Source organism: Lynx canadensis, chromosome D4 (assembly GCF_007474595.2).
Source record: "Lynx canadensis isolate LIC74 chromosome D4, mLynCan4.pri.v2, whole genome shotgun sequence".
In the NCBI taxonomy this organism is placed as follows: domain Eukaryota; kingdom Metazoa; phylum Chordata; class Mammalia; order Carnivora; family Felidae; genus Lynx; species Lynx canadensis.
The window spans coordinates 81,633,128-81,649,078 of NC_044315.2; the positions used below are offsets into that span (position 1 = coordinate 81,633,128).

At 38.8% G+C, this 15,951-nt stretch overlaps 2 protein-coding genes across 2 annotated transcripts; both read right to left on the minus strand.

Moving 5' to 3' along the window:
* Positions 1 to 214: 214 nt before the first annotated feature.
* LOC115499134 (olfactory receptor 1361-like) lies at positions 215 to 1,198 on the minus strand. The gene has a single exon (XM_030292848.1). It carries the CDS (start codon positions 1,196 to 1,198, stop codon positions 215 to 217), a length of 984 nt encoding a protein of 327 aa, XP_030148708.1.
* An 11,029-nt stretch (positions 1,199 to 12,227) lies between these two features.
* LOC115499135 (olfactory receptor 1B1) lies at positions 12,228 to 13,202 on the minus strand. Its single transcript, XM_030292849.1, has one exon. The coding sequence runs from the start codon at positions 13,200 to 13,202 to the stop codon at positions 12,228 to 12,230; it is 975 nt and encodes a 324-aa protein (XP_030148709.1).
* Between the last annotated feature and the right edge of the window lie 2,749 nt (positions 13,203 to 15,951).

Sequence of the window (15,951 nt, forward strand, 5' to 3'; positions counted from 1 at the left end):
GATCTAAAAACATCTGTTCAGTTCCAATATGATGAGATTCTAGGTCAGTCAATGGGGACCAGAACTATTTATTCATGAACTCACTTCTTTCTACCAGATCCAAACAAGAGGGAGCCAACAAGGAAGATTATTCCACAGGAATGTGAACCATACAGTTATTAGGAATGTAATCCATATATTTGAGGTATTTTCAAGTTAAATCTTAACTCTGTGCTCAGGAGATGTTCTGCCATCCCCCATTTACCTGGGAACCAGGTTGGAAGTTTCTTGAGATGCAGAGTTTCCTGAAAAGCCTTCGCAGAGCTCCCTTAACCTCCTGGTTCCTCAGGCTGTAGATCAGTGGGTTTAGCATAGGAGTAACTACTGTGTAAAACATGGCGACTTGGCGATCCTGGTCCAAGTCATAGCTGGAGGATGGCCGGAGATACATGTAGATCACAGAGCCATACAGGAGCAGCACAACCAGAATGTGGGAGCTGCATGTGGACAGGGCTTTGCGCAGGGCAGCAACTGAATGCGTGCGAGCTATGGCAACAGCAATGCGGGCATAGGAACCTAAAATGAAGAAGAAGGGGCTGACCACCACAGCTACGCCCTCAGTAAATATTAGCATTTCATTGACCACTGGTCGGGTGCAGGAGAGTTTTAGCAAGGGTGTGATGTCACAGAAGAAATGGGTGACCTGGTTGCCACAAAAGGTTAAGCGGGTGACCAACACACTATAAAGCAGGCTGTTGAGGCTGACAACCACCCACGAGGTCAAGGTTATACGCAGACAGAGGCCACGGCTGATGATGGCAGAGTATCTTAATGGGTCACAGATGGCAACATAGCGGTCATAGGCCATGGCAGCCAGCAAGTGGCCTTCCATGCTGCCCACAGCCATAAAACAGAAGAGCTGGATCATGCAGCAATTAAAGGAGATAATTCTATTCACAGACAGTGTGTGCACCAGCATCTGGGGAACAGTGATGGTTGTCAGAAACATGTCAATAAAGGAAAGCTGACTGAGCAGGAAATACATTGGAGTCTGAAGCTTGGGGTCTGAGAGGGCAACAATTACTAATAGGGCATTGCCCATAAGTGCCACCAGGTACATGGCAAGGACAACCCCAAAAATAACTGGCTGCATCTCTGCCCAGCTGGACAGGCCCAATAAGAAAAATTCAGTTACTTCTGTCCTGTTTCTAGTGGCCATAACACATGATCTATAACACCTGCAAAGAGCAAGTGGTAGTATCAAATAATGCTGAGATCTACTCTGAGATAGCTTTTAGGAAACTTCTTGCACGCATGCCCCTAGTTTCCAAAAGAGTTTTTTCCTTCATTTTTTTCCCTTGTCATTATCTTTCTATCTATCCACTGGAGTACCCACCCACTCTTTAGTTTATTCCAGGTTCATTTACTATTTTATAATCTCTCAATGTGATATATATTAAGGGCATCAGGATAAATCACACATGGTTCCTGCATTTTCAAAATTCCCTGTATAACAAACAAGGGATCACGAAACACAAAATTTCTTCGGCGTTTGCTCTGTGCTAAACAGCATACTAAATATCATACGTTTAATTGTCACAACAATCCCGTATGGTACAAACTACTTTTATATTACAGACAAGAAAACTAAAGCAAAGAAACTACTTTGTTGAAGGTCTTATAGGAGCTGGGAATCAAAACCTTGACTCAACCCTGTATAGTTTTATTAGACAAAAGCACCACATTTCGCTGATTGTCAGAGTTGGAAAGAAAACGAAACTTATGTCAAGGCTCCAGGCAAATGTCTGAGTCTCTACATCTCTGATGGGGCACTGGAGTGAAGATCTGGTCCTAACTTTGTATGTCCAGAAGCTATTGTTCTTTTGTAGGGGAGTTCTTCTTCCATTAAGTCAATTGAACTTACCTTGGATGAGAGTAGAAATGGTTAATAACATCGTTGCTTTTATTAATGATTAATTTTCAATAAATAATGTAAACTGCCAGTGGATGGGAGTGTTTCTTTCCAGTTCAGGTTTTCCCTATAGGCAGATGTACATGGTACACCAAAGAGGTGACATTTTGGGACTACTATATGGATAAGGATATTTTGATGAAATACTATATTTCTTCATGAATGTGAGAAAAATTGTTTTAAAATAGTAAGGTATAAAAGAACATACAATAAAAAGCATGAGTCTCTGACCCTAACTTTGCTCCATTTTGGTTTTATCACATCTGGTGGTTCGTACATTTACACCTTTAAATAAAATACTACTTGTTTATGTATCTATGTACCAGTTTTATCAATTTATCTTTTGGCTTTCTACTATGCAAGATGGTTTATCTTGTTTCCATTATCCCCATTCTTCTCTCCTCCCTTCCCCAATTTTTTGATGATTATTTTAGTTCTTAAATTTGTTGCTTTTCTGCTTTCAAGCAGTATACTTAAAATCTATATTTTTTATTCCATCAACTGCTGACTCCACTTCTCTTCCTCATCCCTGACCCTCCCAACATTTAGAAAGCTATATCTTGATCTATATATTGTCAAAATTGAAAACATATAAATTATGAGTTGGAACCACAATTATTTCTTTAAGGTAAAAACTATAAATTAGTAGACAACATTTACATTAGCATAACTACATAAATAATTTTCATTGCAGAGCCAAATGATGAGCTATAGTTGCATTTATTCTTTGATGAGTCCAGTGTCCCACCTCACTAAGGGAGAGTATTCCCAATATTCAGAGAAAGAATCAAAACACTTCTCTTAGTGATTTTCTTCACTCTAAAGATTATGGAGAGGCACTTAGGTGGCTGAATTGGCTGAGCGTCCAACTCCAGCTCAGGTCATGATCTCATGGTTTCTGAGTTCAAGCCTACATCGGACTCACTGCTGTCAGCCTGTCAGTGCAGAGACCACTTTGATCCTCTCTCCCCCTCTCTTTGCCCCTCCCCAGCTTGTGCTCTCTTGAAAATAAATAAATATTTTTTTAAAAAAGGTCACGGAACAGGAGCTTAAATGATAACAAGGACTTACATTTTCCAGTGTCTGATAGTCTTTATATCTTCCTGTATCTTTCTCTATGTCTGTGGATATAGATCAAGCTATACCCTCCTGTGATCCTATTACCCATTCAAGGCAGTCGTGACACAGAGACATTAACATGAAGATATAGATGAAGGTGAACAAGAAGAGATGGGAAGGAAGAGAGATGGGATAAGTTCCTTCATGGGGAAAGGATGAAAGAAAATGAACTTCAAGAAGGAAAAAGTGCCAAAGATATAGATTTATCCATTATGAAGAGAATGTAATAACATAGAGTCCATTTTCTTCCAAGAAAAGCAAAACAGTATTTTTAAACTAATTATATGCAAAAAGAGTAATAAGCAGTGGTAGTACTCTTAGCTGACTTCTTCAAGACTCATTTCTGTATATTTCCTATTTCCCCAAATGTCAACATTAGTCTTGTCAGAGCTCTGTAGGTCCTATTTAGACAATTTTGAGGGATTAAGGATGCTGATGGTTTGGAGTAGTCCATTTAGGGAAGGAAGGTATGGACACATATTCATATACAGATTTGAACACCTCAAGACAGTAAACTAAACTGAAATCAGAGAGAGAAAAAAAGGAAGAATCCCTGGCATGAAACAGAAAAGCATCTCAGGTTCCCACCTGATGCTTCGGGGATATCTAAAGTCATGGAGAAGGAACAGAGCTAGAGTGTCAGGCCTTAATCATGCTTATTCTTGTCTTTCTTCTTTGATGAAAGAACCAAGAGATATTAGATAATTCACTGTTTTATAAATATCTAAATATTAGGAACCTGCTCTATTAAATGCCTTCTTGGTCTAAATTCTATTTCTAGTCTGTTCCCCTGTGTTGATGAATCACAAAGTTTGAATCTGAGATGTGTAAATTGGAATTTCCTTTTCTCTGTCTCAAAAATGCATCTTCCAAATTATCATAAAATAAATTAGATGCTCTGTCACATATTTCTTGCACCTGGGAACTGTGGAATGTCTTTCCATACCCTCCCTGACTGCATGACTATATTCTCCATCTAAGCCTTCATAATTTCTCTCAAAATCCTATTTTTTTCATGTTATAACTGACAATTCTCCCATCCCATGACTTCCCTTGACTATAATACTAGTTCCTCATTCTATTCTTTGATATTCTTAGTACCAATACCACACTATTTTCTAAAAGAGGGCTATGATTTATTATTTCTTCTTTCCTTTTGATTTACCGTTAGGACAGAATATAGCCTTATTCTCACCTTTTCTCTGTATCTGCCACCATACACTCAAGATAGAAAGTTTAGGTAGAGTTGTGCTCCCTCTTCACCACAATCTTACAAAAATAAGGATTCTCTTTCCATCATTTTCCATAAAAGCCTTTCTATATAGTAGCTCATTCCAGTGAAGTGCACTTATACACACTCACCCTGGACTCTACCAACCCTAGGCACCTCTGTGTTCAGATGAAATATTAATTATAATGGCCTGAGCCCATCTACCTTCCATTATCAGCTGGGACCGGAGAGTGTGCTTCTTCTGCTTCCTTACACCTGGATCTCACCATAAAACTTCTGACAACAATTGGGTCTATAGGGAAGGTCTACTCCCTGGGGGACACCACAGGTTTTCTTGCGTAATGTCAACAGTTGAGCAAGAAAAAACCCCAAGAGGAAAATGATTCCCATTTCATCATTTCAAGAATACAGCTCTCCTAACCTATCCTTTCTGCTATTGAGTGTTATTAAATCAAACATCTTAACTCAGCTGAATTAGCTACAAGGCATAAGGCTTTATGAGATAACAGTGGAATGACTCTGACCCCTGCTGTTTCCATTCTGCTCTCCAGTGACTTTTGCATTTCCTACCCTCACTCAACTGCATTCTTTGTTGAAAGTCATCTGCCCATTTTGCTTATTTATTTTAGAACTATCATCTTCAAAATACCTGATTTGAACAAGTCTTTGAATATAAAAGAAGCAGTAAGAAGTGGAGCACCATACTAAAAAATCTGAGAGTATATGCAAATTAGAGATATTCTTGGTCTCACTATAAAATAATGACATATAGCTTATTGACACAGGTTATACATTGTGGAAATGACTGTAAATTGGATACAAACAGGTACTTTCCACGATTAACCTGCAAAAGTAGCTCAGTCACAAGCTAGAAAACCAAATTATTAACTGATGAATATGATCAAAATTCAGTGGAAACAAAGAGATTTTAACCAATCAAAATATTATCAATTTCCTCAAAAAATGTAATACATTTATTTTTGTTTGCAGTGGATCTATTTGACTTTCTAATGGCCCTTCTTACTTTGGGGAAGTGATTTCTTACCGCAATGGATACAGGCTGATGGCATTGTCAATCGGCTGTGTTTCATTTCTACTAATCTCACTCTGAGCAGACAGTCCTGGATTTTAGACTGTTCTTTCCTCCCAATACCTGATTTCTTATCCCATCCATACACGTACACCTCTGTTTTAATTACTACTCTAATAAATAGATCTAGACATTGAATAGCAACAGCTGCTAATTTCACAAAAAAAGTGACATAAGCAGACATTCCATCTCCCATACAACCTAGGAAGTAGTCTCACCTTGCCAAAAGCCAAACATGAATCTGATAAACCTTCTACATCTAGCTTCCAACTTATGGAAAATATAAAGTGCAGAGGAACACGTTAAACTACAATACCTTGATTAACTCACACAAAACCAGACTGTAGGGAATTCCACAGGAAAATTACATGATGTCTTCCACAAATAAATTGCTAGAGATAGAGGAGAGGGGAGAAGAGGAAGAAAAAAAGGAGGTGGGGGGGAGTGAGAAGAAAGAGACTGAAAAGACAAAATAACCAATTACAGTATGTAAACCTTACTTGGATTTTAATTTTAAAAACTATAAAAGTGTTTTATTATATTTATAAAAACAATGAGAAATTTCAATACTGGCCAGGAATTTCAGAATATTAAAAGAATTATTTGCATTTCAGATATGATAATAACATTGAGATTTTTGTTTAAGTCCTTATCCTGGGGCACCTGGGTGACTCAATCGGTTAAGCAACCAACTCTTGATTTCAGCTCAAGTAATGATCTCACAGTTTGTGAGTTCGAGCCCCACACTGAGCTCTGTGCTGACATCACGGAGCCTGCTTGGGATTCTGTCTCCCTCACTCTCTGACCATCCCCCACTGGTTCTCTCTCTCTTAAAAGAAATAAAAATAAACTTTTAAAAAGTCCTTATCTTTTAGAGATTAGTATTGAAATATATATGGATGAAATGATATGACATCTGGGATTTATTTCAAAGCTAATGAGGAGCAGGTAGAAGCAGAAAAGATACAACACCAGCAATGACTTGACAATAAAGTTGGGTAATTATAATATTCTGTTATGGTTATTTGTGTCAGAAATATTTCATTAAAAATACCAGGATATTTTTTAGAACAGTTTGAGAAAAATAGATATTAACTCTTCTTTAAATGTTTGGTAGAATTTCCCCGGGAAGCCAGCTTGCCCTGGACTTCTGTTTTTTGGGAAATTTTTGATTGCTGATTCAATTTTTTTGTTGTCTATTGGTCTGTTCAAATTTTCTGTTTCTTCCTGTTTCAGTTTTGTTGGTTTATATGTTTCTAGGAATTTATCCATTTCTTCCAGATTACCCAATTTGTTGGTATACAATTTTTCATAATATTCTTTTATAATTGTTTGTATTTCTGTGGTGTGGCTGTGACCTCTCTCATTTGTGATTTTATTTATTTGGGTCCTTTTGATAAGACTAGGGGATTATCAATTTTATTAATTCTTTCAAAGAACCACTCCCAGTTTCATTTATCTCTTCTACTGAGTTTGTTTGTTTTTAAATGTTTGCTTTATTCATTTTGAGAGGGGGAGAATGGGGCAGAAAGAAAGAATCCCAAGCAGGCTCCATGCTGAGCATGAGAGCTCAACCTCATGATGGTGAGATCACGACTTGAGCTGAAATCAAGAGCTGGATGCTTAACCAAATGAGCCACTCAGGTGCCTTTCTACTGTTTTTTGTTGTGGTTGTTTCTATGTAATTTGTTTCCATATCATTGATTTCAGCTCTAATCTTCATTGTTTTCCTTCTTCTGCTGGCTTTAGGCTTCATTTATTGTCTTTTTCTAGCTTCTTTAGGTATGAGGGTAGGTTGTGTATTTGAGATTTTTCGTGCTTTTTGATGTAGACCTGTATTGCTAAATACTTCCCTCTTATGACTACTTTTGCTGCGTCCCAAAGGTTTTGGACTCTCATGTCTTCATTTTCATTGGTTTCCACTATATGGCCAACAAACCTTTGACAAACCACGAAAAAATATCCAATGGAAAAACGACAGTCTCTTCAACAAATGGTGTTCGGAAAACTCAGCAGCAACATACAGAAAAATTACACTGGACCACTTTTTTACACCATACAAAAAAATAAATTGAAAATGGATGAAAGACCTAAATGTGAGACAGGAAGCTATCAAAATCCTAGAGAAGAACACAGGCAGAAATCTCTTTGACATCAGCCACAGCAAATTCCTACTATACATGTCTCTGGAAGCAAGGAAAACAAAAGCAAACATGAATTACTGGGAATTTATCAAGATAAAATGCTTTCACACAATGAACAATCAAGAAAACTAAAAGGCAATCTTTGGAATAGGAGAAGATATTTGCGAATGACATATCTAATAAAGGGTAGTATCTAAAATATATAACAAACTTATAAAACTCAACACCCAAAAAACAAATAATCCAGTTAAGAAATGGGCAGCAGGATTAATAGGGGCACATGCTCCCCAATGTTTATAGCAAGCTGTCAACAATAGTCAAATTATGGAAAAAGCCCAAATGTCCATCAATTGATGAATGGATAAAGAAGATGTGGTTTATGTATGTGTGTGTGTGTGTGTGTGTGTATCACATACATACACACACACACACACACACACACACACACACACAAAATGCAATACTACTCAGCAATGAAAAAGAATTAAATCTTGCCATTTGCCACAACGTGGATGGAACTGGAACTGGAGGGTATTATGCTATGTGAAATAAGCCAGTTAGAAAAAGATATATGTTTTCACTCATATGTGGAATTTGAGAAAATTAACAGAAAACCATAGGGTAAAGGAAGGAAAAATAAGTTACAAACAGAGAAGGAGGCAAACCATAAGAGACTTATATAGAGAACAAACTGAGAGGAGGTGGGGGGGGGATGGGATAAATGGGTGATGGGCATTAAGAAGGGCGCTTGTTGTGATAAACATTATATGTTAGTGAAATAAATCAGTAAAAGACAAATACCATATTATTTCACTCCTGTGGAATTGAAGAAACACAACAGATGAACATAGGGGAAGGGAAGGAAAAATAAGACAAAAACAGAGAGGGAGGCAAACCATAAGACACTCTTAAATATAGAGAACAAACTGAGATCTATTGGAGCGGTTGTAATAGGGGGAGTGGGCTAGATGGTTGATGGGCATTAGGAGGGCACTTGTTGGGATGAGCACTGGGTGTTTTATGTAAATGATGAATCACTGGGTTCTACTCCTGAAACCAATACTACACTGTATGTTAACTAACTTGAATTTAAATAAATGGATTTTTTAAAAAGAATACTCAGTGGGGAAAGAATAATCTCCACAACAAATGGTGTTGGAGAAACTATATGTGGATAACCACATACACAGAAATGAAATTGAACCCCCATCTTACAGCATACACAAAAATTAGCTTGAAATGGACTAAAGACAGAAACATAAGGCCTGACAATGTAAAACTTCTAGAAGAAAACAGGGAAGAATTTCCTTCACATTGGTCTAGGCAATGATATCCGGATATGATACCAAAAGCACAAACAACAAAAGCATAATCAAGTGGGACTACATCAAACTAAAAAGCTTCTGCACAGTAAAAGAGACAAAGAAAAGACAACCTAGGGAACAGGAAAGAATATTTGCAAACCATATATCTGATAAGGGGTTCATATCCAAAATATATAAGGAACTCATATAACTCAACAGCAAAAATAAAACCCGCAAATAACTCAATTAAGAAAGTGGCAAGGGATTTGAATAGTCATTTCTTCGAAAAGGACAATCAAATAGTACAAAAAGACAATCAAATAGTGAAAAAGTACTCTGCTTCACTAATCAGCAGTGAGATGCAAATCAAAACTATGATGAAATATCCCCTCACATCTGTGACAATAGCTGTCACCAAAAAGGCAAGTTGTGAAGAAAAGGGAACCCTTGGGCACTGGTGCTGAAAATGTAGATGGGTGCAACCACTACAGAAAACAGCATGGAGGTTCCTCAAAAAATTAAAAATATAACCACCATATGAACCAGGAATACGACTTCTGGGTATACATGCAAAGGAAATGAAAGACGGGTATCAAAAAGATATGTTTATTTCAGCATTATTCACAATAGAAAAGATTATGGAAACAACTTAGGTGCCTTCCAGACAAGTTTTTATTAAATTCCAGGTGGTTAACATATAGTGTAATATTAGTTTCAACTGTAGAATTTGGTGATTCATCACTTGCATACAATACCCAGTGCTCATCACAAGTGACACATCACCTATTTAACCCTTCCCCCTGTCCACCTCCCCTCCATTTGTTTGCTCTGTATTGTTAAGTCTGTTTTCTGGCTTGCCTCTCTTTTGCCCCCTATGTTCATCTGTTTTGTTTCTTAAATTCCACATGAGTGAAATCTAACTGACTTACTTCTCTTAGCATAATACCTTCTAGCTCCATCCACGTCGTTGCAAATGGCAAGATTTCATTTTTTTTTAATTTTAATGTTAATTTATTTTTGAGAGAAACAGAGACAGGATGCGAGTGGGTTAGGGGAAGACAGAGAGGGAGACACAGAATCTGAAGCAGGCTCCAGGCTCTGAGCTGTCAGCACAGAGCCCCACGTGGGGCTCAAACTCACAAGCTGTGAGATCATGACCTGAGCCAAAGTCGGAGGCTCAACCGACTGAGCCACCCTAGATTTCATTCTCTTTTATGGCTGAGTAATATTCCATTTATCATTCAACCGTAAGAAAGAAGGAAATTCTATTTGTGACCACATGAATGGATCTTGAGGGTATTATGCTGAGATAAGTCAGACAGAGAAAGAGAATATTGTATGATCTCACTTTATATGTAGAACCTAAAATAACTGAACTCATAAACACAGTAAAATGGTAGCCCAGAGACTGAGGAGTTGGGGGAGTTGGGGGGGATGCTGTTTAAGGATACAAACTCACAACTAGTAGATAAATAAGTCCTGGAGATGTAATGCACAGCACTGTGATTTTTTTTTTTTTTTTTTTTTTTTGCACAGCATTGTGATTATAGGCAACAATACTGTATTTACAAACTTCAAAGTTGCTAGGAGACTAGATCTTCATTTTTCCTACCACAAGAAGAAATAATTACACGACATGATAGATGTGGTAGCTAACACTTGGCTGGTGCCACAGTCCCTCCCCCCCCCCCCCATCTATGGTTTCATTTTCTGCAGTTTCGGTTAATTACAGTCAACCGTAGTCCAGAAGGAGATGATCCTCCTTGTGACATATTGTCAGAAGGTCAGTAGCTGCCTAATGCTATTTCACATTGCCTGTGTCATTGAGCTCACTTCATCTCATCACATAAACATTTTATCATCTCACGCCACTGCAAGAAGGGTGAGCACCATATAATAAGATACTCTGAGAGAGAACACATTCACATAACTTCTGTTACAGCATATTGTTATAATTGTTCCATTTTATTACCGATGTTGTTGACCTCTTACTCTGCCTAATTTGTAAGTTAAACTTTATCATAGTTATGTATATATAGGAAAAAACATAGCATATATAGAGTTCAGTACTATCTGCTGTTTTATGCATCCACTGGGGGTTTTGGAACACATCCCCCTTTGGGGTAAGGGGGGGGACTACTGTGATAATATTACCATACAAAAATGTATCAAGTCAACATATTATACACCTTAAACTTACAGTGTTATATTTCAATTATATTTAAAAAGTAGTCCATGGTACTGTAACAGCATTGTATGGTGACAGATGGTATCTACACTTTCGGTGAGCACAGCATGACATATGGAGTTATCAAACTGCTGTTGTACACCTGAAACTAATGTAACATTGTGTGTCAACTACACTTCAATTAAAAAAGGGTTCGGGGCGCCTGGGTGGCGCAGTCGGTTAAGCGTCCGACTTCAGCCAGGTCACGATCTCGCGGTCCGGGAGTTCGAGCCCCGCGTCAGGCTCTGGGCTGATGGCTCAGAGCCTGGAGCCTGTTTCCGATTCTGTGTCTCCCTCTCTCTCTGCCCCTCCCCCGTTCATGCTCTGTCTCTCTCTGTCCCAAAAATAAATAAACGTTGAAAAAAAAATTTTAAAAAAAGGGTTCAAAATATTTTTAATTATTATTCTAAATCTCATAGGAGCCAATAAAATAGAAGTCAAGTCCACCTCCCAACAGGCTAAGCACAGCCATTTTGTTTTCTTCACTGTTGAAACAGTTTGCTGTTCTTTGCTTTATTCAGAAAACTATTAAACTTTACATTTTCTCTCTATATCTTACTTGAAAATGTAAATAAAATTAATTTAAAATATAAAATATAGAAATAATACACATCAGAATAAGATGATCACACGACGGCAGGCTCATGGAAACTGAGGTTAAGATATGGAATGGTAGAATCATGGCCCCATTTCACACTCACTTCTGGGCATATATTTGCTCACTGAATGGAACAGGTGTAAAATTGCCATCCCTATTTGCCTAAATTGTTCCCTTTCCCTAACTTTCTGATACACACACTTCCCACAAGCAAGCACACCAAGTTAAACATGGTCATAATTAACTTCACTGTCTCTGATTTAGTTAAGATTTTGTAGTATATTCTCATATTTCTTCAAAACTGTGGGATTACATATTCTAGCCCTAGTGACTCATTTATATCTACTTTGATAACTGAAGATAAATGGTCTGAGGAAGGGGTTCCTGAGGCATGCTGATGAGGAAGCCCTGAGCACATGTGGAATGAATGCGGAATGTTCACATCTCTGTCAGAGCACCACATTAACAAGAGCTGAATCTGGGGTTCCATAAGTTGTCCAGGCCATCCGTCCCTCATCTTTCCAAAACTGGCCATGCTTAAATCTTCCCACTTCTTTCCTCAGCTAACCAAAATGGCTCTTAGGCAGGCTAATCACTTTTCCCCGTCCAAGCAGCCTGTGAAGTGCACTCTTGACATCCTTGTTGCGGAGGCTGTACACAAAAGGGTTGGCCAAAGGTGTAATGGCAGTGTACATCACAGAAGCCACCATGTCTTGTTCCTGAGAGTTCTGGGAAGAAGGCTGGAAGTAGACCCAAATAATGGTGCCATAGAGGAAGCCAACCATGGTGAGGTGGGATCCACAAGTAGAGACTGCACGGTGGCGACCAGCAGCTGAAGGCAAACGCAGGATGGTGGCCCCAATGCGAACATAGGAGAGTACAATAAGGGCACAGGGACCTAGCATGAGGAAGCCACCCTCCAAAAATATGGCCAGCTCATTGGAATGTATGTCAGAGCAAGAGGCTCGCAGAAGTGGTCGGTGGTCACAAAAGAAGTGGGGAAGGTTAACGTTGCCCTTGGCATCCCCAGCCCAGTATAGAGGCAAGAGAAGTCCTACATGCAGCATGGTGTGCACTATGGACACCATCCAGCTCAAGGCCAGTAAGCGGGCACAGAGTCGACGATTCATCACTGAATGGTAGTGCAGGGGGTCACAGATGGCCACATAGCGATCCAGAGCCATGACAGAAATAACAAGTGTATCCGTAACTCCAAATGCATAGAAGAAAAAGAACTGGGCCAAGCAGCGGGCAGCAGGAATGGCTGGGTAATTAGACACCAGATGGGCCAGCAACTGGGGCAGGGTGACTGTGGACAGCCCCATGTCAATCACAGAGAGACCACGGAGCAGATAATACATAGGTGAGTGGAGCCTGGAGTCCCGGGAGATTAGCAGCACTAGAGTCACGTTCCCCATTATGGTGGCCAGGTAAATAGCCAGGAACAGGAGAAAAAGGAGATTTGGGGAGATTCTAGCTCTTGAGAACCCAAGGAGCAAGAAGACTGGAGAGTGTGAAACATTACGGGTGCAGTCCATGATAAATGACAATGAGCCTGCCTAAAAGAGAGTTTGTATCAAAAATCAAGTCATAGGTAGTAGGCTGAGGGTCATAACAGTTCTAATTGATTTATGTACGTTATTCAAGCTCCTTAAAGACTTAAACTCAACTGACCGCCATGGCCCTTCTACTAGGTCTATGACTTCACTTCCTTAATTTATTACAGCATTTTCTCCATTATTGCTTCCTTTTCATCCACTCTAGTGGCTCCTTTTCTGTAAACCAGCAACCCTGATAAAGTCCCTCAAACAGTTATAAAACCTTCACTCAATATGGTCTTTTCATACTACTATTACTCCTCTCCTTCCAATGGCAAACTTGGTGAAAAAATTCCTATACTCACAGGCACTAGCTCCTCATCTTCAGTTTACACCTCATCCCACTGCAGCCCTCATGATCTCTTCTCTCTGACCCTGTAAAGAACATAATGTATCATTTAATATGTAAACATATAAAAATGGTTTACTATCAGTGGTTGGTTTTTATAGTGAAATCGCTTCAGGTTGTCCTGAAATAACTTATTTTTACTCTTTATTCAATTTTGTTGGTTGATGGCATCACCATTATCATCTATCTGGTTGCCCAAAACTGGGGTCAATCTCTCCCTCACCTCCTCATGTTCAATCACTCCCTGACTTCTACATTTTTCCTTATATCCATCCTTTGCTCTCCTTTGAGTGGAATCCACTCACACTATTTAAGCTTCAGCAACTCTGACCAGTGCTAATTTCATAACCTCATGACAAGTTTCTCCACTTATTTCCCTTGATAGATCTTCCATACTGATTTGAGAGGAAAACTTTCAACAAGTGACTCTCTATTTAAAGAGTCCGGGTCTTCAGAATAGAATCCAAATAGCTTGATCTGGCTTGTAAAGAACTTTCATTGTCAATAGCTAAACTATCTTACCAAGTTCATGCTGAGTCACCTACCCAGTATTTTTTTTTTATTCTCAAGTTAGTTAACATACAGTGTAGTCTTGGCTTTAGGAATAGAACCCAGTGATTCATCACTTACATATATCACCCAGTGTTCATCCCAACAGGTGCTTTCCTTAATGCCCATCACCCATTTACCCCACCCCCATCTATCAACAATAGCCAAATTATGGCAAGAGCCCAAATGTCCATTAACTGATGAATGGATTCAGAAGATGTGGTATATACACACAATGGAATACTGCTTGGTAATCAAAAAAAATGAAATATTGCCATTTGCAACAACATGGATGGAATTGGAACTATTATGCTAAGTGAAATAAGTCAGAGAAAGATAGGCATCATATGATTTCATTAATATGTGGAATTTGAGAAACCTACCCAGTATTTTTAAAACTAGACAGTTCTTTCTCAGTTTTATGAACATGGTAAGCTCTCAGATTTCTGTAGATCTTCATATTTTATTCTGAAAGCTTCAGCTTCCTGAAATATAAGGTACTAAGCACCTTCCCCACTCAACACAGGTAGACATTTTGAAAAAATACAATAATCACCTCTTTAAATTTATAACTGAACTTTCAAGAACGTAAAGGAAATATAAGGGTTGATAAACAAGTAGGGATATGAAAAACTAATACCTAAATTGTCCATGATGGTGTAGTGGTGGTGGTAACAGGTAGGTGAGAGGGGCATAGTATCAGTCTTGGTTGTCCAGAGGCTCAAGTAACAATTCCCATGTGGAACAGGAGGTGAGAGTATAGGCCTGTGTGAGCCAAAAGATATACAACATCACATTAATTTAGGACATTCAAAAAGTTAAGCTTTCAAAGAGAGAATATACACAAACAAGCAAATGTATATATACCAGTGGCTACAGGACACCCAAAGAAAACTCTTATCTCCCAACCTGTACTACATGGAAGGGAAATGTCTCCCATGAGAATGAAGGTATGGGTCTGTACAGCACATAGAATGGGTAAGCTGATTTACAGAAGACATATGATCCCACACCCCGCAAACTGACAAGCTAACATAAAAATCATTCTCAGACTGCTGCCTTACAGAAGTAAACATAAAACTTCTCCTCAAGGACTTGCAGACCCCAGATGATGCAGGAATCCCACAGGTAAAAACCAACCAAAGAGATGAGTTCACAATTCACAATTACTAAAACAAGACCTATTTATTATGAAGACAATCAGCAATCAATAAATAATAGAATCATTTCCCTCTAAATATTATAAAATTAACTAATCTGTCAGGTTTTATAAATTTTGTTTAAAATACTTTGTGTCTAAGGGAGAGAATAAAGACTATAAAATGATATTATAAAAATAAAATACAATAGGCCAAGATGGCAGAACAGCATGGAAGCTTTTTGTGTGTCTCGTGTCCGTGAAATACAACCAGACCAACACTAAACAATCCTACACACCTAGAAAACTGACTGGAGGATTAACACAACAATCTGCACAACTTGAACCACAGAATTCAGCAGGCATGTGGCATGGAGAGGTAAACTTGGGGAGAGAGAAGCCGGTGGCAGGCAGGGAGCCGCTTTTGCAGGTGGAGACAGGACTGAGACTGGGCGGGGGAAGAATACGGGAAAAGCACCCCTCCCCAAGAGCAGCTGGAGAGAAAGTGGAAAATTGGGAACAGCCACAGGGACTAAACTAAAAAGGGAGAAGGGAGAAAGGAGAAAGGAGAGGGTTTAAATTTCATTAAGACTGTAAACAAGGGGAGTGCAAAGTCTGCAACTCCACTGCTCAATACCTGGTGGTGCTCTGGT

Excerpts from the sequence above, each read along its gene's own strand:
- LOC115499134 (XM_030292848.1), bottom strand. The coding sequence starts at position 1,198 with ATGGCCACTAGAAACAGGACAGAAGTAACTGAATTTTTCTTATTGGGC.
- LOC115499135 (XM_030292849.1), bottom strand. The coding sequence starts at position 13,202 with ATGGACTGCACCCGTAATGTTTCACACTCTCCAGTCTTCTTGCTCCTT.